Source organism: Aythya fuligula, chromosome 1 (genome assembly GCF_009819795.1).
Source record: "Aythya fuligula isolate bAytFul2 chromosome 1, bAytFul2.pri, whole genome shotgun sequence".
NCBI lineage: Eukaryota > Metazoa > Chordata > Aves > Anseriformes > Anatidae > Aythya > Aythya fuligula.
In genome coordinates, this window is record NC_045559.1 from 186765336 (window position 1) to 186792934 (window position 27599).

Here is a 27599-nt window from a genome sequence, read left to right on the forward strand (position 1 = left end):
TTTTCTGCTTTGTCTTTTTGTCCATCTGGTGGGTAGAAGGCACAGGGGGAACTGGTTCCCTTCTCTGAGGGGACTTACGGATTGAAAAGGATATTCAAAAGGATGGTACAGGAACATAGGGACACAAATTCATTGAAAATTAAGTTTGAGTAGCTCTGCTAGGCGGTTTTTAAGGGATCAGCACAACCCCCTAGACATGCTAGGGAAGCTGTGGGACAAGTTTGCCAAATTGTTGGAAACACTTTTACAGGTAACATCTCATAGACATCCCCACTGTCCCTCAGCCATTTCAGCCCCTTCGCTTCCTTGTCCCAAGATCTGAGGCAGATACTTCTCGCTCACACTGACTTGAACACTTCCCCAGGTTGTTCCCTGTCAGTTCTTCCAGTCTGAATCTCCATTTCTCCATGTCCAGCACTATAAAGCAACCACTTCACCCACTCCTTTGAGTCATTCTTCAAAACATGCTTCTTCCAGAGGCCTGCCATGAAGCTCAGCCCAGCCAGTCCTGGGCGGGTGGCAGGCCGTGCCCAGCACTGTTGGCTTCCCGAGAATCCTGTGGTCAGTGCCAGAGTTATTTGCCACCTCATTTGACCTACACCCCTTAAGCCCATTTGTTTGCCTCATCCACTAACTACATCTTGCCGTTCAGAGGCTGTGCTCCGGAGAGGTAATTACAGCGTGCGGAGTCCCAGCACACCAGGCTCGGAGGACAGGCTGATGGCCTTTGCGACTTCTCCAGGGTGTCTGTCCCACCCCGTTGTCATTGTGCCTCTTAATTGAGTTGTATTTAAAGTGTTTTAGTTGTATCTACAAGTCCAGTCCACGTGCAGGAATATTCTTAGACGTTAAACTGTTGGAGTACGGGGTACTGGTTGTTACGTGCCTTTGCCAGGAGTGGTGACACGGGGCTGTAAGGCACTCTACAACTTCTTTGTGCAGCATATGGGCACTGCTCACTGTGCATTACGGGATCTTAATGTTTGGGGAACAGTGGCAGGCAAAACTGTCCGGCTCGGGGACAGAAAGAGCCTGGGCACCACGTGCAGCTATCTAACACACCTCGCAGCCTGCCAAGCCCTTTTCCCCAGCGTTTCCACCTCCAACCTCCACACACCAACCCCATTCCCCCCTCACTACCGACGGCAGGCGGGCCCTTGCACCCCAGGGGGGCTGCAGAGACCCTCCCACAGCTGGGACCTCGAAGCCAGCCCCTTCTCGGGGCCGTGGGGGGGGAGGCTCGCCGAGCCCGGGGCCGCCCCTCCCCGCCCCGCCATGCCGCCGCCGCCGCCCCCGGCCGGCGCTGCCCGGGAGCGCCGCTCCCCGCCCCGCCGCGGCGGCCGCTGCCATAGCGATGCGGGAGGCGGCGGGGACGGGCGGCGGCACCGGGGGTCCCCGGGTCCCCCCAGGTAAGGGAACCGAGCTGGGACCGGCAGTGTGTCCCCCCCCCGTCCCCCTTCACCGTCCTTCCCCGGGACAGAGCGGGGAAGTCGGTGCAAAGCTGCGTGCCGGGAGCTTTTTTTTTTTTTTTTTTTTTTCAAAAAACCACAGTGTTTAATTATTTATGCTGTCGCTTAATTATTTATTATTATTTAATTATTTGTTATTGCCGTTTAATTATCATTATCATTTAATTATTAGCATTTAATTATTAGCATTTATTATTATTTCTTCTCATTTTATTATTATTCCTTCTCATTCCATTATTATTATTCCTTCTTTCATTCGTATTTTCTCCTTTCATTCTTACTGTTTTCTCCTTTCACTCTTATTATCTTCTCCTTTCATTCTTATTCTTTTCTCCTTTTACTCTTATTCTTTTCTCCTTTCGTTCTTATTCTTTTCTCATGTTCTTCTCACTCCTGTTTCTTCTCCTTTCGTTTCACTCCGTGCTCTCCGCTTCCCCCCCCTCCTGCCTGCTCAGGTGCAGAAAGCCGCTTTCCCTGCCAACTTCGCCGAGAGCAGCGGCTTCTTCTGCTTCTTCCTATGTATTTATTTTTATTTTATTCTTTATTATTCTTTTTTCCCCGTGGAATTGGCGAGGGGTGCAGGCAGGCGAGGGCCGGCCGAGGTTTCGGTGCCTTTGTCCGCGCCGGGCTCCGGCGGGGCCGCTTTGAATGAAGGGGATGGGGGCGATGCGGGGCTGCAAGGCGAGGAAATCCCTTTCCCTTTATCCCCAGCGGCCCCAACAACTCCTGGTGAAGCCCTGCTCGGGAGGGACGAGCCTGCAGGGACCCACCGCCTCCCAAACTCGCCTCTTTCAAGGCTTGCCTCGCCTTTGCCCCGGCCGCTCGCCTTATTCTTATGGTGATGCAAAAACCCCACGGCTCCTTTCAGGCAGCCCGGAGCCGCCGCTTTCTGTGCCTTGCCGAGGGGGAAGGGCTGCGGGGACCGGGGAGGGGGGTGAAGCTCAGCCGCGGGTCCCCCCCCTCCTCTCCTCGCCCCCCTCCCCGTTTCCAGGGGCCTCCCCCTCCTCCTCGCTGCCCTCCGAGCCCCCGCGGCCACTTGGGGCCGGCGGAGACAAAGGCGAGGCCGGGGCTGCCTCGCTCCCTCCGGCGCTGTTCCCTCCCCTTACCCCGGGGCAAGAGCCCTTGGGGGGCTGTGGGGGGTCCCCCGCGACCCCCCGGCCTTGCTTTCATCTCCACGGCTCCCCCCGCAGCTCCTCAGGAGCCCAGCTCAGGCTGCACCCCCTGGAGATGCCCTGAAGCAGGGCAATGGGACTCGGAGTCACTTCCAAATCCAAGTTTTTGTCAGATTTGGGGGTCTTGTTTGGCTCAGGGAGGGCAGCATCGTGCTCTGATGGAGCGCTTGGGTTTGCCTCCTGGGGTGGATGAGGATGGATCGGGTCCGGGAACACCACAGCAGCAAGTGGAGGATAAAATCTTCGCCGGTCCTCTCTGTTTGGGGATGGTTTTTGGATGAAAACTTCTCATGTTTAGCACCGAGGAGGAAGGCTGGATTGCAGTTGTCAGGGTTTTCTCTCTCTTCATGCGTGTGGGGATTGCATTTCGTGTACCAAGGTGGGTGTGGTAATCACAGTGAATTCACTAGCTTATTAAGCTTTAGGAAAACAAGCACGTATTGAAATTATTCCGGTCACTTAAATTGCAAACGAACGCAGTTGTACTTTGAGGGAGTTATTAACGTCTCCTCGCTGCTGTAACACACCTTTGTGCAGCTGAGAGGAACTCCCTGAGCTCATGTGTGCCTTTAAGTCTTACAATGGGGATCAAACTTCCTTTTGTGGGGGACTTTGCACAGGGATTTCTCTAACGGGCGCCTTTGCTTTCTTGATGCAGGCAGTGCAGCCTGAGGAGCTCACCTCACCCAGCGAACGTGGAAGCAAGAGGAGCCAAGGTGCAGCGGATGAAGGACAGGCAGCGAGGGCAGCTGCTGGAGACAGCAGCGTGGCTTTGAGCTGCCCCAGCCTCTGCCTCCATGCGTACAGCATCGAGGGCATGACCACAATTCGGAATGGCGGCGCCACCGTCACCTGTATAGTGATGGATAACAAGGAGCCCCCAAACCTGACGACCTCTGTCAGTCGTAATGGGGGTTACAGCACCGGCACGGGTCTCGAAGAGGAAATACAGGACGAGAAACTCAGCCCTTCCAAAATCATGCGCTTTTTCTCCACCCCTCGGAAACGGGCGAATTCCAGCACTGACAGGCCTCGGTCTCTGATTTTGATGGGCAACTCTTCCACGTGGAATGCTCTGTCTTCCATCAGGAAAATGGGGTCTTTCAAGAAGCTGAAATCGTCCGTTCTCCAAGGGATTCAAGCAAGGGAATGCTCAGATATCCTAAATGAGAACAGTGTAGGCAAGAACATTTCAAACGGGGCAGTGGTGAGAGTTCAGACTAACAGGTACTCCTATTCGGGACCTTTACAGGATTTGCAGAGCACAGTGGATGGTTTGGCTTCTGACTGCTCTGATGCGGAGGAGAGTGATGAGTCTTTCCTGAGGAACACTCACCGCTCTCGCAGCATCAGGCGGGCTTACGGCGCCGGCCGCATCAACTTGCTGGATGCAGAGAAAACCCAGAGCCATCACAACGGCACGAGGCCAATGTCTCCCGTCCTCGCGGAGCCAAAGATCTGTGAGATTTTAGTGAAAGACTCTGAAAACAACAGGATCGTTTATCGAAGAAGCAAAAGTTCGGATAATTTAAACTTCCTGAAGAAAAGCTCGTTCAAACGGAAGTCCACCTCAAACCTGACCGACCTCAAGGCTGCAAATGAAAAACAAATGCCAGCAAGGACTGCGAGTGCTGCTTCTGCTGACTCAGACAAAACCAGTGGGAACCCTGAGAGGAGATCCAAGCGATGGAAGAGCCCCATCAGGGCAAAGGATTTTGACCGAGTTTTGAAGCTTGTCAGCAACGTTGCAGATGCCGCGTGGAAGAAGGATGGCTCTAAGAGCACAGCTCCTTCTCCCAGCGAGCAGTCCCAGAGAACGAGGTCGAACAGCAGACTGCACGATGACTACTCCCGCAGGGTTTCCAGTAGCACTGATCATGACAGAAAGAGATGCACCTCCTCGGTATCTAGTCCAGACTCTTCCTCACCAGGAACACCTTGCCTGCAGAGCCCCGCAGCTGCTCAGGATAAAGAGGCTGAGATGAATGTAGCTGGTGCTGAAGACAGAAGCCTCAGGACGTCTTCAGGTTTCCCAGAGTCTGAGAGCTTGTCACCGACTCTGAGTGACATCGGGCCGTTTCCCAATGAAGTGTTTGATACGGACTCGGATGAACCGAAAGCTGCCCAGCAGTTTACATGGGAAGCCGAAAATCCTCACGTTCCTGTCAGGCCAACTGCTCCAAAACCTCAGAGCCCCAGTGTGGAGAAGGTCAAGTCCAATATGGATTTCCAGTGCCCGGACCATCACAGCACGCTGTCACTGAGCTCAATGGAAAGCGAGGAGAGGGGCGAGGTCGCCGGGCAGAAGCTGGGCAGGAATCCTGTCTGCTTCCAGGACGCCGTGCAAACCGTGTACTACGATGATGGAAACGAGGACAGTGGCATAAGCAGCCACTCTCAGCTGAGCCTCAATTTAGCCCCTGGTGCAGAAGAAAAAAAGGAAGAGGTAAGAAAGAAAGCAAAATTGTTTAGAAGTTATTTATTTACCCATCAGGTTTTGTCTTTATTAATGCAAAACAGCACGAACAATGCAAAATAACCTGAATGCTAATGACTATTGCAGCTTGTTACTGCTAAAATATGCTGACAGCAATTATTTCCTTTAATGTATTCTCTTTGGAAGCTAACATCAAATTATTTTTCCTTTGTACATTAGTATCGAAGAAAGTTTTGGCAGCCAAGCTGTTCACGTACGTTTTTTCAAGGGCAGTTTATTACACCCTGCAGTTATACCAGCTTGTCATGTGGGCTTGTCAGATTTTACTAGCCTGAGCAGGGTCTGGCTGTATTTCTTCCCAGCCGAAAGGTCTCCAAGGAGTCAGTGCACTTGGAAGCAGTGTTGATTCAATGTTAAACGCTTTTCCCGTGGAAGCCTTGCAGAACGGGGCGATGTTTGTAGGGCAGTGTGTTGTGAAAGGTGCAGCGTAGGGGTTTAAACATTCGGTCCTTGCTGAAGTTGTCACTGTGCATTGGTGGCCGTGCCGAGTGCAGGCTATTTGGATATTTGCCCGCAGATTTTGGACAGCAGAGCGTGTTGCTGCTCAAGCGTTGGGGAAGCCACCAGCATGTCATTGTACCTTCATGCAGCAGAAGGGCAGCTGCATTGCTGCACCCCTGAAATAAACGCAGCAATAAACCTGAAGCCCTGTGGAGGAGAGGCACTGTGAGCACTGCCACTGGAGCTGTGCCGATGGTTTGGCAGTGTCGGTGAAGAGCAGGCACACACATCCTGGAAATGGCACGGCTCAGCCCCTGCCATGTGCAGCAGCATGGCTTTGGGCTGCCTGGGGTGAGGCAGCTCTCAGAGGTTTGTTCTTCATTGGGAAACGTGCACCAAAGCTAGGAACCCTCTGGGTCTGCTTGAAAACCAGTTACAGAATTAAACTGCTTTAGCTTTCAAGCCACCTCAGTTTGAATAAATGTGTCGCATGCCTTAGGTCTGAGAGAAACAAAGGTAATTGTTGCAGTTGTACACACTACAGCCTCTCATGCTTGGTAGTCTTATGTCCGTGAAACCATATAACTTTAAAAGCTTGGCATTTTTTTTACAAACTGACTGGAGATTGCAGTTATTGCCATTCTCATCAATGTTGCCATCCTGCTGGGGAAGAGCAAGGTTGTTTATTGTCTGCGGCTGTGGTAAGGTTGGAAAACTAGCCCAGTACCTACAAACACCGGGGCTCTGGGATCATTCCCCACCGCAGAGTCCCAGGGTTGCCACAGCCACCCACCCGTCTTTCAGAGCTCTCCCATAAAGGTGTAGGCAAGGAGATGCTTTCACTGCCAAAGAGGTGAGAAGCCCTGGGGGTTGATGTGTCAGCGGTGTTTCTCGGGAATGAAACGGGAAGAAAAATCAATGCTCCTCATCTACCATCTAGTGGTGATCTGGGCTCATGACACAAGAGAAATTCAGCTCGTCCCTCCCCTTGGTTCCCCACAAACCAGTGCTGCCTTTCAGAGGTTTTAAAATGAATGTGTGCCTTGGGTGGGTAAAAGTTACTGCAGTTTTAGTTTTAACACCACATTCTGTTATTATCTAGCCTGCAATTTAAACTTTCTCTCTATCTTATCATGTATTTTAGGTTATTTGTGAGCATGTTTCAGTTGTCTAAACGGGCGCTGCTTGGAGTGGTCTGTGTGCTGCTGCATGGCAAAACAGCTGTGTCCACCCAAACGGTGCAGCTGCACCCAGACCTCTGCTCTCCAGCTACATTTTTGGAAGTGGTGGTAGCTGCAGATTGGAAGCAGGAGCTGTGCAGGACTGTGGCTACCTCTGTCTTAGTGTGCAAAGGGTGTAAGCACTGCCCTGTCTTCTCTCCAGACCTTCTCCACATCTCTTGAGGGTGTCGTTGTTCTTTTGCCCCTCCTCTCTAGCATGCATGGAGGTAGCGTGGTACCAAAGACGCCAGGTATTTTTTAATTGGAATTTATGCAGCCTGCGGGCTCTTCAGTGAATGCCACATACTCACACAATGAGGTCACTGGGGTTTGAACTTTTCACTACAATTCATTTTTTAATTTAACTTTACATCCCTGTGTTACAGAACTGTATCCACCCAGAGAATTGTTTCTGTGACACTCTAGTGCTTGGTTCGTTCTCAGCAACCCTTTGAGGAGTAATGCTGAGCAACGCAAATCCAAAACTTGAAAGACTTTGTCTGCACCTTAAGTACACCACGTTGACGGACAGATCTGCATACATTCCACATTCCATGCATCTTCTTTTTCATGTGAATTTCATGTAAAAGCCAGTATGTATTCCAGCATAGCTGCTAAAATCTCTGTGGCTCGGAGACATATTTCACTACAAAGCTTGCAAGGTACTGAAAGGCCAGGCTCAAACATGTTCTCCTCTAAGGACTGGCTGCAGTAGCTGGAAGCAAAGCTATTTTATTCCCTTACCCACTTGTCCAGACAATTAGAGTCTGCAGATGAAGTCAGTGGGACCTGGTCCATCTCCGTGCATGCCCAAATGCAGAAACTACCCTGCATTAAGTACCATTTCACATTTGGACTTGACTTTCCTGAAAAAGAGCCCCATGTCAGTGTAAGTAACAAAACCTTAAAGCCTTTGCTTTGGACTGGCACATGGCAGCCACTAAGGCTGCATAAACAACGCAGTTTGGGACAAAAAAAAAAAAAAAACACAAAAAAACAAGGAATTATTTGACGTCACCTAGTGTTTCCCAAGCTCTTTGAACACCTGCTGTGTAAGGTGCCTTGCTGGCATCTGGCTTCATGGTACACAAGACCTTTTATTACTTAAATACACATGTTATCTGCATGACTCTAAGTGATTATAGTGAAGATTATTATAGATTATAGCGAAGAGGTAATTCTGTACTGAGGGCTGAGTCCCAGTTTATCTGTGGATTGTACTTTAAATGCTCTAGGATCAATCTCTTGACTCATTTATGTCTGTGCCATGCAGTCGGAGGTCCCACCTCATCCACGCCGTGCGGTCCCCAGAGCTCAGCCCTGTGCAGTGCTGACCTGAGGTAGCACACAGTAAGGCTGGAGCTGCTGCTCTCGTCATTTCCTTACAAGTCTCTGGGCTCTGAATATTGAGCACACACGGCTTTATTTTGGGGGTAAAACTCCTGGAAGAACTCCTATGAATTGCAAGTGCCCAGCACCTCACAGGGTCAGCTGCTCTCAGCTCCCTGAGCTGTTGGCGTTGGGTTTATTCATCTCCAGGTCATCCACATGCGATTCGGAATGTGGCTTAATCAGCTTAATCCGTGTAACTGAAAATCTGCTAAACTGGGAAGGATTAAGTAAATAAGGGTGGGAACGTAAACTGGGTTTACTGCTCGCAGCGGGTCCCAGCACTCCGGTGTCACTGCTGGTGCCACTCTGACCTGGGGACAGCAGCAGAGCACCATCAGAGGTGCTCAGCAGCATCTCATCTGCAGATTTCAATGAGCCCAAGTGATGCTGGATTTGCTCTGAACTCTCTGGGCTGCCTCAAACAGGACAGGATACCTCTGCACGTTGCTCACATGATGACTTCCAAGAGCAGTTGTGTGCAGAGCTAAAGCAGAAACCGCCATGCCTTGCAGAGCTGAAATGATAGAGCACGGAGCCCTCAAAGGACGCCCTCCTTCCTGTCACAGCAGCAGCTCCTCCAACTCGCTGCAGCAAAGCTTTCTGCCATTCAGTGCAGCCTGCAGTCATTTGTCACTGCATCCTCTGGTAGGCAGAGGGGAAAAAAGGCAGTGGGGACAGGAATCAGGGTTCTGGGTCAGGTTAGGCACAGCCAAGTGGCTAGCCCTTGTCAGTAGTGATCATACCCCTGGCTGTGGAGTGGCACCCTGTGCACAGAGCATGGTGCTGACCTGCTGGTGCTGCACATCCATCCCAGCTCCAGGAGGCTCCCTCTGAGCACCAGGCAGCACTGCTGTGCTGGGCGGGTGACGGAGCCCTGGCACAGGCTGCCCAGAGAGGCTGTGGGGTCTTCTCCTTGGGGAGCTCCAAAAGCCGCCTGGACGTGGGCCTGGGCAGCCTGCTCTGGGTGTCCCTGCTTGGGCAGGGGTGGCAGCAGGGGCCTCCAGGGGTTGCTTCCAACCTCAGCCACCCTTTGAAGCTGTGAGGCCATGATGCCCACACTAAAGGAAGGCAGCCGTGGGGTTTCCTCTGAGCCACCTGCGCTTCCCCTCGCTGGCATCCGGGGGCTGCATCTGAGCCCCCCTGCATGGTGGAGCACAGCAGGCTCGGCTCCTCCGAGCCCCAGCTCAACCGCAGCGGCCTCGCCCTCCTGCCACGCTCGAGCAAGTAATCGTTTGCAGACGGAGAGTCGCCCAAGGCAGCTCCACCCGCTGCAGGCTGCAGGCTGGGTCCGCTCCTGGGACCTGCCGGCGGCTTGGGCTTGGGCTTGGGCAAGGACAATGAGGCTTTGCCCAGGAAGGGTGGGGAGAAGGGGAGCCAGGGGACCTCCTCCTGGAGAGACGGGTACAAGGCTGACAGCTTTTTATGTTGGGCTTTGTTTGCAGAAAGCTCAGCTTTCAAATCAGCTGGCTTTTGAGGTTTGCCAGCGGATGTTACAGAGACAACAGGCAGCCTGGAAAACGTTGTTTGTTTGACCAAATCAGAGGAAAACGAGTATTTTCAGTCCTCCTACATGCTCTGGGCTGTCCCGAGTCTTGATTTAGAAATGACATAGGGATTATTTAGGGGCTGTTAATGCCTCTACATCTTCTGAAAAGACTCTAAAGATATCAGTGCTACTTTACTATATGCTACATGCTTGCTTTTAATTTAAGATACTGAAGTAAAGGTGAAATACCACTAGAGCATCATCCCCACAGATCAAGACACCGGAAAAACTGTTTTCTGTTTTTAGCCCTCTTGCATTTTGTATGTCTGATGAGATTATTCTGCAAAGCAAATGCATGTCTCTGCAAACTGCCCTCTGCCCGTCAGAAATCTGCCAGCTGCGTTTGGTTTTGGAAATGAGTAAAATGACAGAGGAGAGGACGAAGGAAATCCTTCAGGCCGAAGAACAGTCACGAGATCCTCTGGTCATTTCCAGCTCAGCTGTGCTTCCTGTGTGATTTGAATTGCTGAAGTGCTTTGTGTCTGCGCCTTATCTGTGAAATGTGAATGTTACGAAGGTGAACTCAGTAATCTTTGTAAAGCACATTGCTCACAGGGAAAGCATTAGGCTTTTTGATTATGATAAGCACGCTTTCAAGGCTCAGGTTAAATGAAGTAAGCCAGCATTAAAAATGCCGTAGAAATATATGGTCAAGTTTTGTTTGGGGTTGTATCTGTATGGCTTATCTGTATAGATCATCCAGTGGTTTGGGTTGGAAGGGACCTTAAAGATCAGCTCATTCCAACCCTCAGCCCCATAGGCAGGGACACCTCCCACCAGACCAGGTTGCCCAAAGCCCCATCCAGCCTGGCCTTGAGCACCTCCAGGGATGGGGTATCCACAGCTTCTCTGGGCAGCCTGTGCCAGGGCCTCACCACCCTCTGAGGGAATAATTTCCTACTAACATCTAAATCTCCCCTCTTTTAGTTTAAAACCATGTTCCCTTATCCTATCACTGTCTGCCCATGAAGAAAAATATAGTTGCCTCTGTCTTTTTATAAGCTTCCTTTAAGTATTGAAAGGCTGCAATGAGGTCTCCCCAGAACATCCTCGTCTCCAGGCTGAACATCCCCAGCTCTCTCAGCCTTTCTTCACAGGAGAGGTGCTACAGCCCTATAACCATCCTCATGGCCCTCCTCTGGACCTGCTATAACAGCCCCACATCCTTCTTGTGCTGGGGGCTCCAGCCTTGGTTGCAGCACTCCAGGTGGGTCCTCATCAGGGCAGAGTAGAGGAGGACAATCACCTCCGTCCACCTGCTGCCCATCCCTCTGTTGGTGCAGCCCAGGATGCAGTTGGCCTTCTGGGCTGCAGGCACGCACTGGTGGCTCGTGTTGGGCCTTTTGTCCACCAGAACCCCCAAGTCTTTCTCTGCGGGGCTGCTCTCAATGAGTTCTTCTCCAAGTCTGTGCTCATGTCTGGGATTGCCCCAACCCACGTGCAGCACCTTGCACTTGGACTTGCTGAACCTCATTAGTTTCATGTGGGCCTACTTTTTCAGTCAGTCCAGGTCCCTCTGGATGGCATCCCTTCCTTCTGGTGTATCAACCGCACCACTCATCTTGGTGGTATCTGCAAACTCGCTGAGGGTTCACTTGAACCCGCTGTCTGTGTCATTGCTAAAGATATTAAACAGCACCGGTCCCAGGATAGATCCCTGAGGGACACCACTCAGCACCAGCCTCCACCTGGACAGAGAGCCATTGACCACAACTCTCTGGGTGTGACCTTCAAGCCAATTCCTTATCCACTGAACGGTCCACCCTTCAAATCCATCTCTGTCCAGTCTGGAGATCAGGATGTCATGTGGGACCATGTTAAAAGCCTTGCAGAAGTCCAGGTAGATGGCATCGGTCAGTCTTCCTTTGTTGACTGATGCAGTCACTCCATTGTAGGAGGCCACCAGATTGGTCAGGTATGATTTGCTCTTGGTGAAGCCATGCTGGCTGTGATCACCTCCTTGTCCTGCATGTTCCTTGACATTGCTTCCAGGAGGATCTGTTCCATTATTTTGCCAGGCACAGAGGTGAGGCTCATTGGTCTGTAGTTCCCTGGGTCCTCCTTTTGACCTTTTATAAAACTGGGAGTGCTGTTTGCTTTTTTCCAGTCACCAGGGACTTCAACTGACTGCCAGGGCTTTTCAGACATGATGGAGAGAGGCTTGGCAGCTCCATCAGCCAGTTCCCTCAGGACCCTGGAATGCACGGCATTGGGCCCCACAGACTTGTACCTGTTCAGTTCCATCAGGTGGTCTCAGACCTGCTCTTTGCTTACAGTGGGAGGGACTTTGCTCCTTTAACACCTGCCTAGAAGTAGAAGGACTCGAGAGCCCCACTTCAGAGCCAATATTGATCATGTCCATGAAGCATAAAACAACCTTTTAACCTCAGTTAGTAGTGATGATAAATGATCTTCAACTAGTGTTCCCCAGCTGCTATTTAGCAACCAGAAAAAGTGCAAAGGTTACCTTTTATCATGTACCTGGGTGGAGACACTCTGCCTGGACTTTTACTCAGTTAAGTGAAGGTGATAAAATTATTTATGACCACGAGGTCATGAGCACTTGGTCCTTTATATTTTTGCTAGCTTATATGGACTGAAAAATCCGTTCTAATCTTACTGCTGAGTTATGAGCATTTGGCAATTCCTGTGTTATAAGTGGCAGTTCCTGTGTTACACAGAAATGTCAGCTCTGTAATAGTCACTGTTATAATGCTGACATACAGCTGTCATTGTTAGCATAAGTTTATACATTTTATTTATGGACTCCCAAATGCATATGGAAGCATGTACTCATAATCAAAACACACAGATATCTACACGAAATAGCACAACTGCTGTGAATTTTCCCTATAAATACTCCAGTACCTGCTTTTAAGCCTTGCCATTTACAGAAGACCAGGACTGATTATTCATCACAAGTGTTTTCAGGAAAATAAAGAGATACCAAAACAAGAAGCAATGCAACTTCTTTTGGAGCTAAGGGAAAAAAAAAAAAAAAAAAAAAAAAAGCAGGTGGTGGGAATTGAGGTGGAGAAGACAGATGGGAAACACATTTCTAGGAATTTAATTGTCCCCTTTTCTGTATGTGGAAGTTAGGAAGCATTAATTGTGTCAGTAGGACATATAAATACAAATAAAAAATCCAACTGTGTACTGGTAGGAATGCAGCTGGGTGGGCAAGGAGTCTCCGTTGTATTACCCAGGCACCAACATATTTACAGAGCTGGGATTTTATTCTCATTGGGGAGTTTATTGGCATAACTGCATTATCAGAAGCTCACATGGGATTGTTTGTCTGTTGTCAGTGCAGCAAGTGTACCAGCAGCAGGCGTGTGCTGGGTCAGTTTTATAGTTTGGGCTTTTTCTGCACTCAGGTGTGTCTGTCTGGTATGGGACGTTACTCCTGATTGATATAATTGTGCCAGTCATGCAATTGTGCCTACATGCAATTTCAGGTACAGGCAAATTACAGCGATATAAGTTGCATCCATATAAGTTGTATACATATAAACATCACTATCAGCACTGTATAAATCTGGTCTTGTTCTGATGTGGAAAGTTATCCTTCTCTCCTTGGACAACACTCCCTCTGGAGGCAGTTTTTGGTGCCAAATTTATAAAACACACCAAATAATAATTGCAAAACTGGCTCTCATCTGGCTACCAAGGCTAAGTTAAGATTTTAGTGCCTGACCACCTGATGCTGATCTTGCTTACATTGGTATTAATGAGTAACAGGGAATGCCAACAGCAGCAGTGCTCTCCTGAATGTAGCAGAGTTGTACCTATGCCAGATCGTGGTGAGCAGGAACAGAACCGAGCCCTTGAAGCTGCTTTATTTGGATTGGGAAATTAGTCTGGGCCACGCAAAGGAACAGTTCAGGCCAGCTATGCTCGGGCTCCGTGGTGCAGGTGCCTGGGAAGCTGCCATTGCAGCCACTGGGATGGCATCCTGGTGGGTGCTGTAAGGGGGCTGGGGAGCACACTCAAACAGCAACCCAGAACTGGCACCTGGAGCTGAATCTCGATACCTTAAAGCAGCTGTCAAATGCTTCAGGATGGCCCAGGCCTCCTGTAGGTCCAGTGTCATACTTGCATGACGCAGTAAAAAGAAAAAAGGTTGAAATACAGCAATTTAACAAATACTGTTGGAGACGTTTGGCTGTCTGGGTGAAATTTATTCATCTGCATTGGTATAAATATGTAGATCTGTTCGTGGTTGCAGTCTCATCTGAATGAGGATGCAGCCTAAAAGACAAGATGAATGATCTTGACTGCTAGCATTGGTAATCCTGTGCTGTCGCTAGATTAGCAGGTGTGAATTTCAGAAAACTCAATGTAGGCTTGGCTTTAATTAGACCTTTACCTCTTGGGAATCTTGAAAGTGCTTGAAATTTTTTGACCAGCACTTACAATTCTGGAGTCAGTGCATGACGTTTTGATTTTTGTCCTGCATGAAGCGCCATGCGTATCTATACCCATGTCTGTAGATTGTAGAACATAAACCCAATTTCTCTTGATAAATCAGGGGAAGATCACTTGAGGTACATCAGTATAAACCTGGTGACAAGTGGAACTTGCTTCAGTGACTAAGTACAGGAGCCTATGAGTTACACGCAGGGTATTTTATTCCTGGTAGTCAGCGTCTCTTGGTCAGGTCCCTCTTGCTTGATTAGGTCAATTAGAGCACCGTAAGGTTATCAGTCTTGTTTCCTCTGATATTTTGCTCGGAGAGGATTATCCTTTCTGTTTTATTAGTTTATTATTCAGTGCAGTTAAGGGGCTAAGCCTAAAAATATATGTCCTTCAGGAGTGTTTATTGCACAGCAGAGACAAACCTCACTGTCATTTGGATAGGCTACTGTAGGTGGAGTGCTACAGAAGCAGAACAGTCCTCTCTTTGCAAATGTTATTGCTCAAGATAAGGGTGTAAAAAGCAGATTAGGAGATGACATGTGACGTGTCCTTCCCTCAGTCTAAAAGTACAGGAACATGGGATGAACTTTGCCTGACTGGTTACGCAGGGAGGTTGTTCACGCTTGTGGCTCTTACGGACAAGACACTGAAAAAGAGAAACAGAAAATGACACTAGTGAGCTCCATTCTCAGTCACTGTGTGTGTGGAGACCCTTTACCCGTGTCTGATTCAGAGGTAAGGACCTTGCTTAACCTGTGCTTTTGCTGCTCTGACCTTGAGGGGCTGCGTTTGACAGCCAGCTTCACCCGCTGGGCTGCAGGGAGCCGTGTCGCTGTGCCAGCCGGGTGCTCGCTCCTGCTGAGCCTCTTCAGCTCCTGAAACTGAGGCACGAGCCAAAAACTGCAGAGAAGCTGAAGCTTTCTCGAGTGGCAGGTGTGGCACTGCAGAGTTCAAATCAGTGCAAGTGCTCTATTCAGATGAAATTTCACGTTGTAAGTGGAGGAACTTAATGTAGAACAAAGGAGCTGGATCATTTTTCATACCTCCATTGCAGTAATCATGTTAAAATGCTGACTGTTTATTAACTCTGCCTGCTAGTTAAAGTGGTTTCATACAGGGAAATTTCTCTTAATCTGTCTTTCAAATAAATAGCAAAACCTGCCCACTCTATCAGGTGCATCAGGCTAACTGGAGTTGTACTGGCCTGGTTGAAAATGGTATGTGGAGCAGAAGGTGACAGAGGATGAGAAGTCTTGTACAGGCTTCATTGTAAAAGGCTAATTCTGGGCTAATGGCTGCTTTGACAATGCAGCACCTGAAATGCCTTCATCTGGTCTAAAACAGAGGAGAAACCTGTAGCCAGAGGCAATCAAAATGTAGCCTCTCCTTTTGGAACGTTTATTAGCTTTGAACATTGTCATAAATGCACTTGGGCAGTCTAAAAATATCTTGATAAAGATGTTGGCAGATTTTTTTTCCAAAAAGTCAGAATTAGTTTGTAATTCACAGGAGAAATTACAGCAGGGTTCCCTTGCTCAGCAGTGAATTGGAGTTAGTTACTCACCCCATCAGGCAGTCGTGCAAACCCAGCCTAGAGACACTCCCTATAAAGAAGCCAGGAAAAGCCAAGGAAACGCTGAGAATTTGGAAATTGGAGGGAAAAGTGAATATAAATTTCTATGCGCAATATTTTCTTTTTAAGAACTGTGGGAGTTTTGCTAGAGAAGTTTACAGCAGTTTTACCCCAAGTACGCTGAAATCCTTCTAAACATTGCCTTGGATAAGTATTTCAGTTGAGGCTTTTATTTCTAAATTTACAATAGTACAATTGTGATAGCTGTAGGCATTAACCTATAGGGCCAAATTTGCTGCTAAATACAAATGACATGCTTGTTTTCCAAGCTTCCTCTCTGAAAAGATTAATTTCCCCCATATTTGTGTTGTAGTGTCGTATCACTGGTTCTGTTCTGCTTGACTATAACCTTCCTGATCAGGGAGAAAATTAATTTCTCCCTTCCAAAATGAATCAGCTTGCTCAACTGATTCACACAGGGCCACGCAGTCTCTAGATCTGACATAAGTGAGGGTGTGTGGGTGGGTGGGAGGAGGGAGCACGACTGCCTGTTGTGGTATCAGCTTACAGTTACCTGGCATCAGCAAACCATCCAACTGAGCCTCACTGCTCATTTTCATCACCAGGTAGAGGTAAAGCAGAGGAATATGTGTAGGCTGCTTTTTTTTTCCAGAAGTTATGTGTCATATTACTTGTGCACATGAAGACCTGAGTGCCAGACCTGATTTGGTGACTGTAATGTTTATGATATGTCCTCTTCCTATTGCAGAGGTCGTAGGTGAGATATTAATGGTATTAGTGATGTTATTTGCCTAAGAGGTGCTGACGAAGTAGTGTTAACCTTACTTAGCACAAACAGTATATGATGTAACTTTGCAAAGGAAATACTGTCTTCCTGAGTTGTCAGTTGTGTTTATCATATTTGTGGTAACACTTTCTCTTTAGCAATGTTAAGTTGATCTGCCGTATGAAAAACTCACAAATGATTAAGTATAAGAAAATTTTGTGGCTTATTTGACTTGTTCACATTTAAAAAGGTTGTTTCTGATGACCACTGGAAGAAGTCCTCATCCCAGGATGAAGAAAAGACAGACACACAGAAGGTCACACCCAGGAGATGGAGCTCTGGAAAAAGGTCTCGGCCCAGACCTCTCTCAGACTATGGCCAAATGTCAATCAGAAGTATCTCTATACCTGAAGATGCAGTTGCTGTGGAGTCACAGAAGACAGACTGCACGGATGGAGAAAATCAGCCACGACTGGCTTCTGTTGGGTCTGCGGTCCAAAGCAATACAGTAGGCTACCACAGAGGGCGAAAAAGAAGACCCATCTCTGTAATAGGTGGGGTCAATTTCTATGGAAGCGGTCCAGCAGAAGAAATTGAAGGTCTGCTGACACAAGTAAGATTAAGAGATGTGCTCTCTGCAGACTGCAAAAGACCCTTTCACTTCCTTGTCTCTGTCTTCAACGTAGAAAATAGAATGGATGATTCCTTTTCTTCCTTCCCTTTTGTCAAGCTGACTTCATATACTTACAATTCTGCTTTCCTTGTCACTAATTACTTTGTCTTGTTGTTAAAAAGCAAACCAGCATGGAATAAACCTGATACTCACTTTGGGATAATCTTTTTTGTATTGTAAATTACCTTGTTTCTTTCTTGGAATGGTGATTACTTCTCATATTGGTTTATAAGAGCTCACCTATGTGTCATAAATCTGTGTATTTAGTAGTGATGGCCCTGTCCTGTAGGAGGTTACAGGGCTTCGGGCTCAAAGGCTTTTGTAACGCAGTGCTGGTAAGGTATCCTCCACTTTCTATAAATGCTGTAGGACTCCTTCCTAAAGCAGTTCTCAAGTTAATGAAGCAACAAAAGAAGAAATTGCTGTGGTCAAAACCAAAGCTATGGAGCGTTCCCAAGAGGGACACATTATCAAGCCAAATGGTGGCCTTCCAGGCCTACCACTGAGTAACAGCACTGGGGAAGGAGGAGTCTGGATTAAAGCCTTCCAAGAAAATATTAATTGCCCAGACTTAAATAGCTTTATTGTTTAATTGGCCAATTACTTGTCTACAGTAATTAGCATTACTTCTATTAGCTATTTGATGCAATATATTAAACTTAACTCTTTGTTGTTACTTAGTGATAGGATCCTGAGATATTGCTAGAGTACTGAGGAGATGAATGAATCTTGGGGTTTTTGGAAGTCTTTAGTAAATTTGTAGCTGAAATGAAAAAACAGGAATAATGAACTGGGAATGCATGTGTAGAAAGAAGTATTTTATATGGGATTTTCAAGGACTGATCTTCACCTTGCTGCTTTTTTTTTTTTCTTAGCAGCTTTGAATACCCAAGGGAATATTTTAGAAGCATAATGTTAATTCTTCCTTTGTTGTGTTTTGTTTCATCTGGCAGCTTAGGTGTGAGAAATAGTTTTCAAACAATACTAAATCATTGATTTCCTAGCAGAGTGTCAACAGGTCATGAAAAAAGCCTCGATGTTTCAGATTACTCGATAAAGGGCCTATGAACAGTAATGGCTGAAAGATAAGGGAAGATTAAAGATGTGTTTCTCTGAAGTTTATATGATGAGGTTTTGCTGTTCAGCATGGAGTTGTTCAGGGATGACAAAATTAGACTGAATTTGCAAATAGGTACAATCATAATTAAGCAAATGAATGATATGATAAAAGAAAATGTCTTCTATGTAGTTATAAGTAAATTAAGTATTACCTCTTTTTAATGTGAATCCTGGGATCTTCAGAGCAGGGGATCATTTAGGCAATTATTTTGGTCTTGTAAAACAAGTTTATTTCACTTGAAAGCAATATGTTTATTTGAAGTAAGAAAGCATCCCAGTAAATGAACACAACTTCCAGCTGTAGAATTAATTGTTGGTTATTCTGCCATTATTCAGGTGGGTGTTTACAATGTCAGCCTGAAATTGGTTAGATCTCAGAGCATTTAGGGATGGAGCATTACAAGATGAAAATTATAGTGCATACCTGATTGTAAGAGAGGGCAATAGCGTTTTTAATTTAATAGAAAGCTATAACATTATAAAATATTTACCATGACGATGGTGGGTACATGATCTGGTGTTTAAGCACCATCACAGGTGCTTGAAGTAGGAGTGTTCGCTGCCTCTGTAACTAGCTGGACTACCTGAAGGGACTCTACTTTGCACCCAAGCTGGACTGGTGGGTAGGTTGTTTACTGAGACCTGATTTTCTCTTGTTTCCCTGCAGCCTGCCACACGGCCACCGGTTCCTGCACACCAGGTGCCCCCCTACAAAGCTGTCTCAGCCAGATTTCGCCCACTCACCTTCTCACAGAGCACCCCCATCGGCCTGGACCGCGTTGGGCGACGGCGGCAGATGAGAACATCTAATGGTAAGACGTGCAAGTCCTTATAACTCTTTCTGGGTCTTGGCTTCCTGTGCCAGCTTGGTCAGCAAATAGATCACTGTGGAATAGGAAAGGGTGCAGACAAACCCTTTGGCAAAGCAGTACATGGTTACGTGGCTCGGTTCTTTATCTTTCTCATCAGTAGCTTAGCCTGCTGTGCCCATGTAAAACCTGTTTTTCACACTTGCTGTGTGACACTGCTGTAGTTTACCATATTGCTTGTGCTCCTGTATTTTCCATCCTCAGTGTTCACATACTTGCCTACAGATAATAATGGAACATGAAGGAAATAAGGTGTAATGTGCTCGTGTTCATAGGCACACCACATGTATTTTACATTTTTTGTCATGCACTTGGTTTAACTTCCTAGGTAGAAAAGCCTTAAATAATGCAACAATTTGGTTCAGAGAAGTGTGTGCAGCTGCAGTTGCTCACTCTGGGTAAATGCAGCCCAGCCAGGTTTCAGGTGCATTATGGTGTTGTGGTTTAACCAGATTTAACAGATTTTAACAGATCTGTGGTTTAACAGATTCTTGGAAAAGATTGCCTTTTCAGGGAAATTTAAGCAAAAGATTGCTTAAAGAGCAGTACTCTTTATCAGCCTCTGATATGTCCTGTGTGCTTTTTCTGTAATTGTTTACTGTTAGTATGCAAAGCTATCTGGAGTTAATATAAAGTCCTGTCTAGTATTAGTGGAACATTTTTTGGCAGATGATATGAGAAGAGTCTGGGGTAGTGCAATTCGAGTTCTTTCACTGTGAGCGTAATCTGAACAGTTACTTGTGCCTTCCTGAAGAGTGTCAGAAATGGCAAAGTGTTCACTTTAGATCCTTCACTGATAATAGTGAAAAAAGCATTGCTGGGAGCCTTCATTCTGCCTCCCTGTGCACAGAATCAGTAAAGATGTCTGGATGAGGACTTGCTATGACTGAAGCAGGGAACCTAACAAATAGCATTTTCAATGTTTCTGTATTAAAGTGATACATATGTTTACTTGGCTTATATGATTCTAAGTTTTAGTCTAATAATATACAAATTCTGCTAAAAAAAATCTGTCAACTACAAATTAATTTATATAGGAACATTTTGAAACTGCATTTTCCAGCCCAAAATAGAGCATGAATATTAGGCAGGTTTTTTTTTGGAACATGCTTTCCAAGAAAAAGAGTTCATAATTTCTACCTATAGCAATGAGATACATTATATATACAATATTAGTGTTTTCCTTTTAATTTATATTGTAGGAAAATATTGGGAACTGCTTTAAAACCCATGTCTGGAATGTGTCCTTGCTCTAGGTACCTTGGTGTAATTAATGATCTAGATTAGATGTAGAGTTAAATTACATCTAATTCTGAAACCCTTGCTTCTCACAGTATCTCAGTCCATGATTTGAGAAGGGCTACCCACAGATGACCAGGTTTGTCACCAGCTTGTTTAGAAAAAAGAAATTATTTAACTATCACAGAGTAGGAATTTTATGTTTTTTATTTTTAGTTTTCCTGTCCATTTTGTATTTGGAAACCACATGAAATGATATTAATTAGCTAACCTTAGACAACTGCCTGAGAGAAGTATATTTCCAGGTATGTAGCTTTAGAATAACTGGTCTTCCCAATGTAAGCATCGTGATGACAAATGCACAAAGCAAGATTTCTGCCGCTTTTCAAGACAATGAAGCCAAAGCAGTCCTGATTATACTAGATGTGACTTTCATGACTTGTTACAATAAACATAGGCATTGAACAGGAAAAGCTTTTTAAATCAAAGCCCTGAAGGCAAATGGGGAATATCACGGGCTTCACAGTTTAAGGGCAGTTGCAGAGATCTTTTAAGTAGCTCTAGTAGAAAATAATAAAGTGACCCGTGACACACATTCTGATCTCTTTTCCTTTTTCTCTTAAATTCACAAGGCATTTCCTTGTCTTTGAACATGTGAGAGTTTTTTGTTTGCTCATATACAGTGAAATTTGATAACACAAAAGCCCTTTATTATAGGCAGAAATTCTAAGCCCAAGCCTTGAAAACCAGTGGTATCTTATTTTAGTGACTTGCTAAAGCCTAATATATTGTATGGCTACTTTTATAACAATAGGAGGTAGAGTTGGAGATATAAATTTTTAGAAAACGGCTGTTACAGGACAGCAAATCATCAAACTGTAGGAGACAAAACCAGCCAGCACCTAAGGGAAAATTCCCTCGAGACTCATAATGCTAGTCTTGTGCTTACAGGGTTACAAGTTTAAATTATATTAAAGAGGTTACCAATTTATCACAATAGAGGAAGTTTGTATAAGCATCTTTAAAACGATGTCTTTTTCACATTCTGTGGTGTGGGACTTGAATTTGGCTAAATGCATCCGTGAACTTTGGATAGCCTCAGCTCCAAGTAGGAGGGGTGGAATTCAGTTTACGTCACCTAAATTTAGTCTAAATATGGGTACCTACATAAGAGTTGCACTGTCAAACTGCCATCACAAGCAGTGGTGGTCTAGGCCTTGATTCAGTTTCCCACCCCAGGTGTACAGTACTGTGTGGGATACCCGAATATCTGCATAGGGCTGACAGATGTGGCAGAGGAGCCATGGGAGACCTATTACTTTCTTCAGTGGCAGCTGGAGGCCAGTTGCTGTATTCTGCAGCCAAGGTGTCTGAAAAGCTCTGGGGACCAGAAAGGTTCATTGACAGGAGTTTAAGGGGCATCACACAATCCATTCCTACAGGTGAGGCAGTCGCAGTGTTGCAGAGGACAGAAAAGCCTCTGGAGTGGAGGGTGATGGCTCTGATCCTTTCAGGAATGGGAGTCAATTGACTCCAGAAGGTAAAATCTATGTTGGTGGGTGATGGAATCGTTAGTTGCATAGATACCTGAGCTTGGTGATGCAAACAGGACAACATCTGTAGGGAGGAGCTGGTGTGTCTGGGCAGTCCTCAGGACTGTGGAGGGGAGCTGGTCGCAGTGAGCAGGTGAGTGCCCTGGGGATGGACACGCTGGAGGCAGATCTGAAGCTGTCGGGTAGAAACTAGAAGACCAGGAGCCCAATGGTAAAGTTGTCCAAAATGCTGCCAATACCATGCTTGGTGTCAGACAGAGAGGCCTTTGTACCTTCAGGCACCTTCCTGCAGAAAATGGTATAAAAAAGAGGGAGATTTAGATTATTTATGAACTGAGGAACATTTGAAATGAAAAGATCCTTTGTTTTGTAAGCCAAAACAAAAGCAGGCTGCTGACATGCAAATCACAAGATTATAGAGTAGTTTCTAAACAAAGAATTAGGGGAAAACTGGCAAAGTGAAGTAATACACAACGGGACAACGCATCCTTACAGGTAATGTCAATGATCACTTCTTCCTCAAATGAAGGATGGGGCAGAAGTTAGCAAAACTGTACAAAATAATCATGAGCTATTGGACGAGTGTTGTTTAAAAATTATTTAGAACACCTGGAAACTCTGCCAGTTGTAGTGGAGGTTTAAAGAGGTTTAAAGAGTGAGATGGAGAAATACACATATTTTAAAGGAGCTACATGGCATAATAGGTATATTGTAAATGTGGTCGAAGGAGGATAACCAGTGGAGCTTATTATCGTTGTGCAAGTTTTATAGGAATAACAGAAAAAGTTGTGCCAGTGAAAGAGTGTTTCTAATGTATTAAAGGAAAACTAACAAGTTAACTATATCAGCAAGTGGCACAGGATCCATGGTCTGGAAATATTCAAAAGTATAGTAAAGGGATTAAATTATGAACCACCTGAGATCACACTAATGATGACAAATCAAAAGTAAATGTGACAAACTAAGGAAATCTGAGAAGTGTCAAGGGCAGCAAACATAAAACCAGACTTAAATCACTGCTGTTTGCATTAAGCAATGTAATGGGGCACAGAACTACATTTTTAGGTGTACCGTAAATAACTTCTTGGTGCAGCTAACCAGGAAACCTACAGGAAGGGAAACAATTCTTGAATCATTCCTGAGGTATGTGTGCAGGATCACACAAGAGCTACTCTGCGAGGGTGGGATGCTTCTACAGCTGAGCTTGTTGACCTTGATTGGAGGACACAGAGAATTTGGGGTGCAGTTTGTTGACCAAATTTAGACAGATATTGAATCTTGCCCTCTGAATCCATAATGCACTCTGAACCAATATCCTTGCAGGAGTGAGGAGAGTAAAAAAAATCCAGTGCAGTATGTGTTTTAATTTAAAAGAAAGGAAAGGAATTAAAAATGAGAAGTCACTCATGTAGCAAAGGAATTTAAAGGAGTAGACAAAAGTGGTGAGTGCTTGCAGGCAGCATGGAGAGTGTTCAAGGACTGCATATTAGATACTTGGAGCAAATTCATGCCACTTGTCGAAACAGAATTTGGAAATACCAGAAAAGGGTTCTGTCATTAAACAGAGGGGAAAAGAAACAATGAGAAGAAAAAGCAGGCATCCTTCAGATTGCTGAATTGTATCCGAATAGAAAAAATAAACTGGTGATTTTGGTGTACAAGTACATGAAATTAGAAACAGTTTGCTACAGATATAAAAATGAAGTCCATTTTCAAAAATGTGAGAACCCAGCAGACTGCCAGACAGCTTGAAGGCCTTGTCAGTGAAATAAAACCTGAGCTCAAATTAGATAGCGATCTGTCCTAAAATGTCAGTAAAAGTTTTAGAGTAACTAAATGAATAGTAACAAATTGCCAGAACTCGTCAGGGATTTAAGAATGACATTGCAGAGCTACTGTCTCCAGCATGCGATTAATTGCTTAAAATTGGCTTGGAAGGCAGGGGGAAGGCAGCGATGGGATAACCGTTCATGAAGTACCAGGAGGGAGCCAGAGAGCAGTAGACCAATAAGCCTGACATAATAGTACATAAAATATAAAAATAATGTAATTAGAACCTAAATAATATAAGAGAGAGTGACCAAACAGTGGTGGTTCCTTAGGATGAAGAAGAGTCAATGTGCATTATGTAGAGGGAAGTTGTGCCCCATGGATTGATTAGGTTTTCTGAAAAAATCATCAAGGGTATGACTGGGAGACGCAGTGTGTGTAGTTTACGTGGGCCTTCCAAAGGCCTTCGACATGGTCTCTTAATAGAGGCCTGGGATGAGAAGGAAGATCCTCCTGCACAGGAAGATCAAATTGATGAAGCACTAAGAGAGGAGGAAAGTGGTTCTTTTTCTTAAGGTGAGAGGTCACAAGTGGAGATGTGAGGGACAGAGCTGGTGTTCTGCTGTTAAGCGTCTTCGCAGATAACGTGGGAAGGGAGGGAGGTGCAGAATGAAATTACGGTTTTTGCTTGTGGGCTGAATTATTCACAGCAGTGAAAACATAAGCTGCTTGAACAGTTGCAGGAGGATTTCACAGTAGGAAGGCACAGCTCTTTTCACTGGTGGCAGGTGACACTCGGTGTTGATAAAGGCGAGGTAGCGCACATGGAGGAAAAGAAGCCTGGCGTGCGTACCGACGAGTGGACTTTGAACTAGGTGCCTTTCAGGAGAAGCTCTAGCAATTGTAATAGATAACTAAAATGTCATTTCAGCGCATAGTAACCGTCAAAACAGTAAATAGAAGGGCAGGAGTTTGTAGGAAGGGAACAGAGAACAAAGCAGAAAGCCTGATTGTGCCGTTGGTGTGGTGTGTGGGGGGCCATCTACCCGTTCCTTTCCACCTCATAAGGCATTTCTTACAAGGGACGACACAGAGAAAGGCAAAGAGGATAAGAAAATCTATTCAGTGTCTCCGTGTGAAGAACGATTAACTAGGCTTGGGCTCTTCAGCTTGGACAAAAGAACAATAGTGGAAAAAAATGTCTATACACTGATTGGCATAGGAAAAATGAACAGATAATTGTTATTGTTTCCAGTAATGTAAGAGCTTAATGAAATTGCCAGATAGTAAGTTCAAAACAAAAGATGGTTTTCATATTCTGTAAAATTAAACTACGAAACTAATTGCTACACATGATATCTCGGATCCCAGAAGCTTGCAAAAATTCTGAAAGTGATTTGAAAAAATCGTCTCATTAAACACCGAGATATCACTTCTGCCCCAGGAGGAATCTGCCTCTGATCTGCAGATAGCTGGGCTGTAGGAAAGTACATCAGAAAAACCCCATTACATGCCTCGTCTGGTTTTATGTTCTTCCCTGGGCATCTGCTGCTGGCTGCTGTCAGAGGGAGAGCAGGGGGTTGGAGGGACCTTTGGTCTGCCCTGGGATGGGGACATGGCATTTTCATACGTAAAGCCTCATTTGAAAATTGAGGAAGGAATAAAGCAGGGCTTATTACATGCTCAGAGTGATGTTAGGATTTATTACACGTTCTGTACTTCCTGCAGTCTGCGCAGATTGTTTTAAGACAAACAAAAAGCAGTGTTTCAGCTTCCCATGCTTGCTCTCAATCTGCTGAGCTGGGATGGGTCACCAGAGGGGTATCTACAACCAGATATTCACCAGGTGGTGAATTAGCTTTTGGTATTTTAGTGTGTACTCTCCACAGCCCTTTCAGCATCGGGCAAGGCTGCTCAGCGTGCGTTTGGGCACGGTAGCTGGGCTGCCACTGCCAAGGACAGCCCGCGCCGCCTGTCCCCGGCCGATGGGGCGAGGAAATGAACCCTCCACCAGCTCACCCCAAGCGAGCACTTTGGCAGCTCCGTTTAGGGCCACACAATCGCTAGCTGTGAGCGTGCAGAGGAGGCAGAACAGCTCTCCCTGCCTGGCAGCGGCCCACACGGTCGCGCTGGGTGAGTCATCGGGCAAACGCACCCGTTCCGCTCCAGTTTGCGACAGTCAAGCCACAAGACTGGTTTTCACAGATCATTTTTAATGTCTCTTCTCGAAGAGCGGCGTGGCTTTCGATCTGGTTTTCCCATGGCGGTTCAGACGTTTTTTCCCCTGCAAGTAGGGTTTTGACATGGCTGAGGGCTTGTGTTGTGGCCGCTGAGACGCGCGGAGCCTTCACTTGCAGGTCCCAGGGTGGTCGGCACTTCACAGTGACATACACAAGTGTTTCTTTAGCTGGTTCCTGTTTGTTCAGTTGTGTTTTACCGATTCTGAGAAGAATGTGTGGGTATGTGAGTAAGCATCTTGTAATACGTAGTAGCTTACTGTGCGATCCACCAAGCCTGCCTGCAGCAAGAAATAACAGGGAGGTTGGGCAGTTCAGAAAGGGATTCCTCCCGGTCCCCGGTCACGGGCAGCATAGTCTGGATTTTTGTGAGAAGATGGCATTAACATTGCCGTGCGATGCTTGGCCTGTCAGCCTCCCTCCGAGGCTGTGGGAAGCCACATGGCTGTCGGTGGGTGTTGAGAGATGGCTGAGTGCAAAAATGGCTCAGCCAGCGTCCCGCTGGAGGGGGCAGGCCCCAGCTAAAGCACAGGCTGAGGTGAGCAACGACACAGCGTGCAGGTGGAGGATGATTCATGAAGGTGGTGGAGCTTCCCAGCTCGTCACTGGAGGGCTGTGACACGCGTGGAAAACCTCCGAGCATGGGGTGCAGTGGGGGCTGCGGAGCTCCCACATCTGCTCACCCACCCACAACGGTGAAGCAGCACGGAGGTTTGGGGGTAAATGCTGAGCTGGGGCAAGCAAAGGAGCTGAAGCACTGAACCCTTGCTTCTAAGGCACCCTGTTTTCTCTCCCTACTTGAGGTTCGTGTGAGAAAATGCCTCCACCCCCCCTCCCCTTTCTCCCGTGGGGCACTCTGCTGCAGCCTTGGCATTTCTGCTGCCCGTGCCCTACATAATGACACAGCATTTAGCAGCACGGCAGAAGTTTTAACAGCCACACAAAAACACGATCAAAAAAAAAAACACAACTCCTTTGTTGCTCCCTGCTGGACTTGTAGCTGGCGTAACGAGACAGAGACGGGCTGATACCCACTGCTGCAACACCAGGAACACCCCACACCCCTCCGGCTGTTCCCGTTGAGTGGTGGTGGCTACACCCGGCACCGAGCTTGCCCTTCTCTGCCGACAACCCAAGGCCCTCCCCGGCACCAGGGGAGCCGCCTCCTGCTGCCTTCCCGGCCCTCCCTCCCTGCCAGCACCCGGCAGCCTCCGGCAGCCCCGCAGCCACATCCCATCCGTGTCGCCCCCAGACCCTCCGGGCTGGCCTCCAGCGGGGTGAGGTGAGGTGGCTGTGGGGGCAAAGCGAGACCCTTCCCTGCCAGGCCCCAGGCGACGGCAGCATGGTAGCCCGCGGTGGGATGGCGAGGTTTTGGAGCCTGGAGAGCCTGCAAATGGGTACGTGTGAGTATGAAGTGCTGGGAGCACTTTGCTTTGTGGGTTGAGGGGGTCTGCTGCGACGGAGGGGGGCTTGGCGGCGGTGGTCTGGTGACAGGGGACATAGTCGGTCCCACATCGTCCCTTTAAGTTTTGTGAGTTTTTGCATCCCGTCTCTGCCGCTTGCTGGCAGAGGAACAGGCACAGGGGGGCTGCGGTTCGCTCGAGCGAGACTACACAGACAATG

The 27599-nt window shown here is 46.8% G+C and overlaps 1 protein-coding gene across 5 annotated transcripts in view; it reads left to right on the forward strand.

The window, feature by feature from the left end:
• Window positions 1-1352: 1352 nt before the first annotated feature.
• Window positions 1353-27599, forward strand: part of SPATA13 (spermatogenesis associated 13) — a 46359-nt gene continuing 20112 nt past the window's right edge. For 2 of the 5 annotated variants that reach the window (XM_032208055.1, XM_032208053.1), the window contains exons 1-4: window positions 1353-1409; window positions 3300-5087; window positions 16767-17129; window positions 18976-19120. In XM_032208055.1, coding sequence (XP_032063946.1) covers window positions 3459-5087; window positions 16767-17129; window positions 18976-19120 — 2137 coding nt within the window. In that variant the 5' untranslated portion in view covers window positions 1353-1409; window positions 3300-3458. Of the gene's footprint in view, window positions 1410-2787; window positions 3021-3299; window positions 5088-16766; window positions 17130-18975; window positions 19121-27245; window positions 27374-27599 lie in introns of those variants that run through there. The other 3 variants (XM_032208054.1, XM_032208056.1, XM_032208057.1) reach the window with 3 other exon arrangements.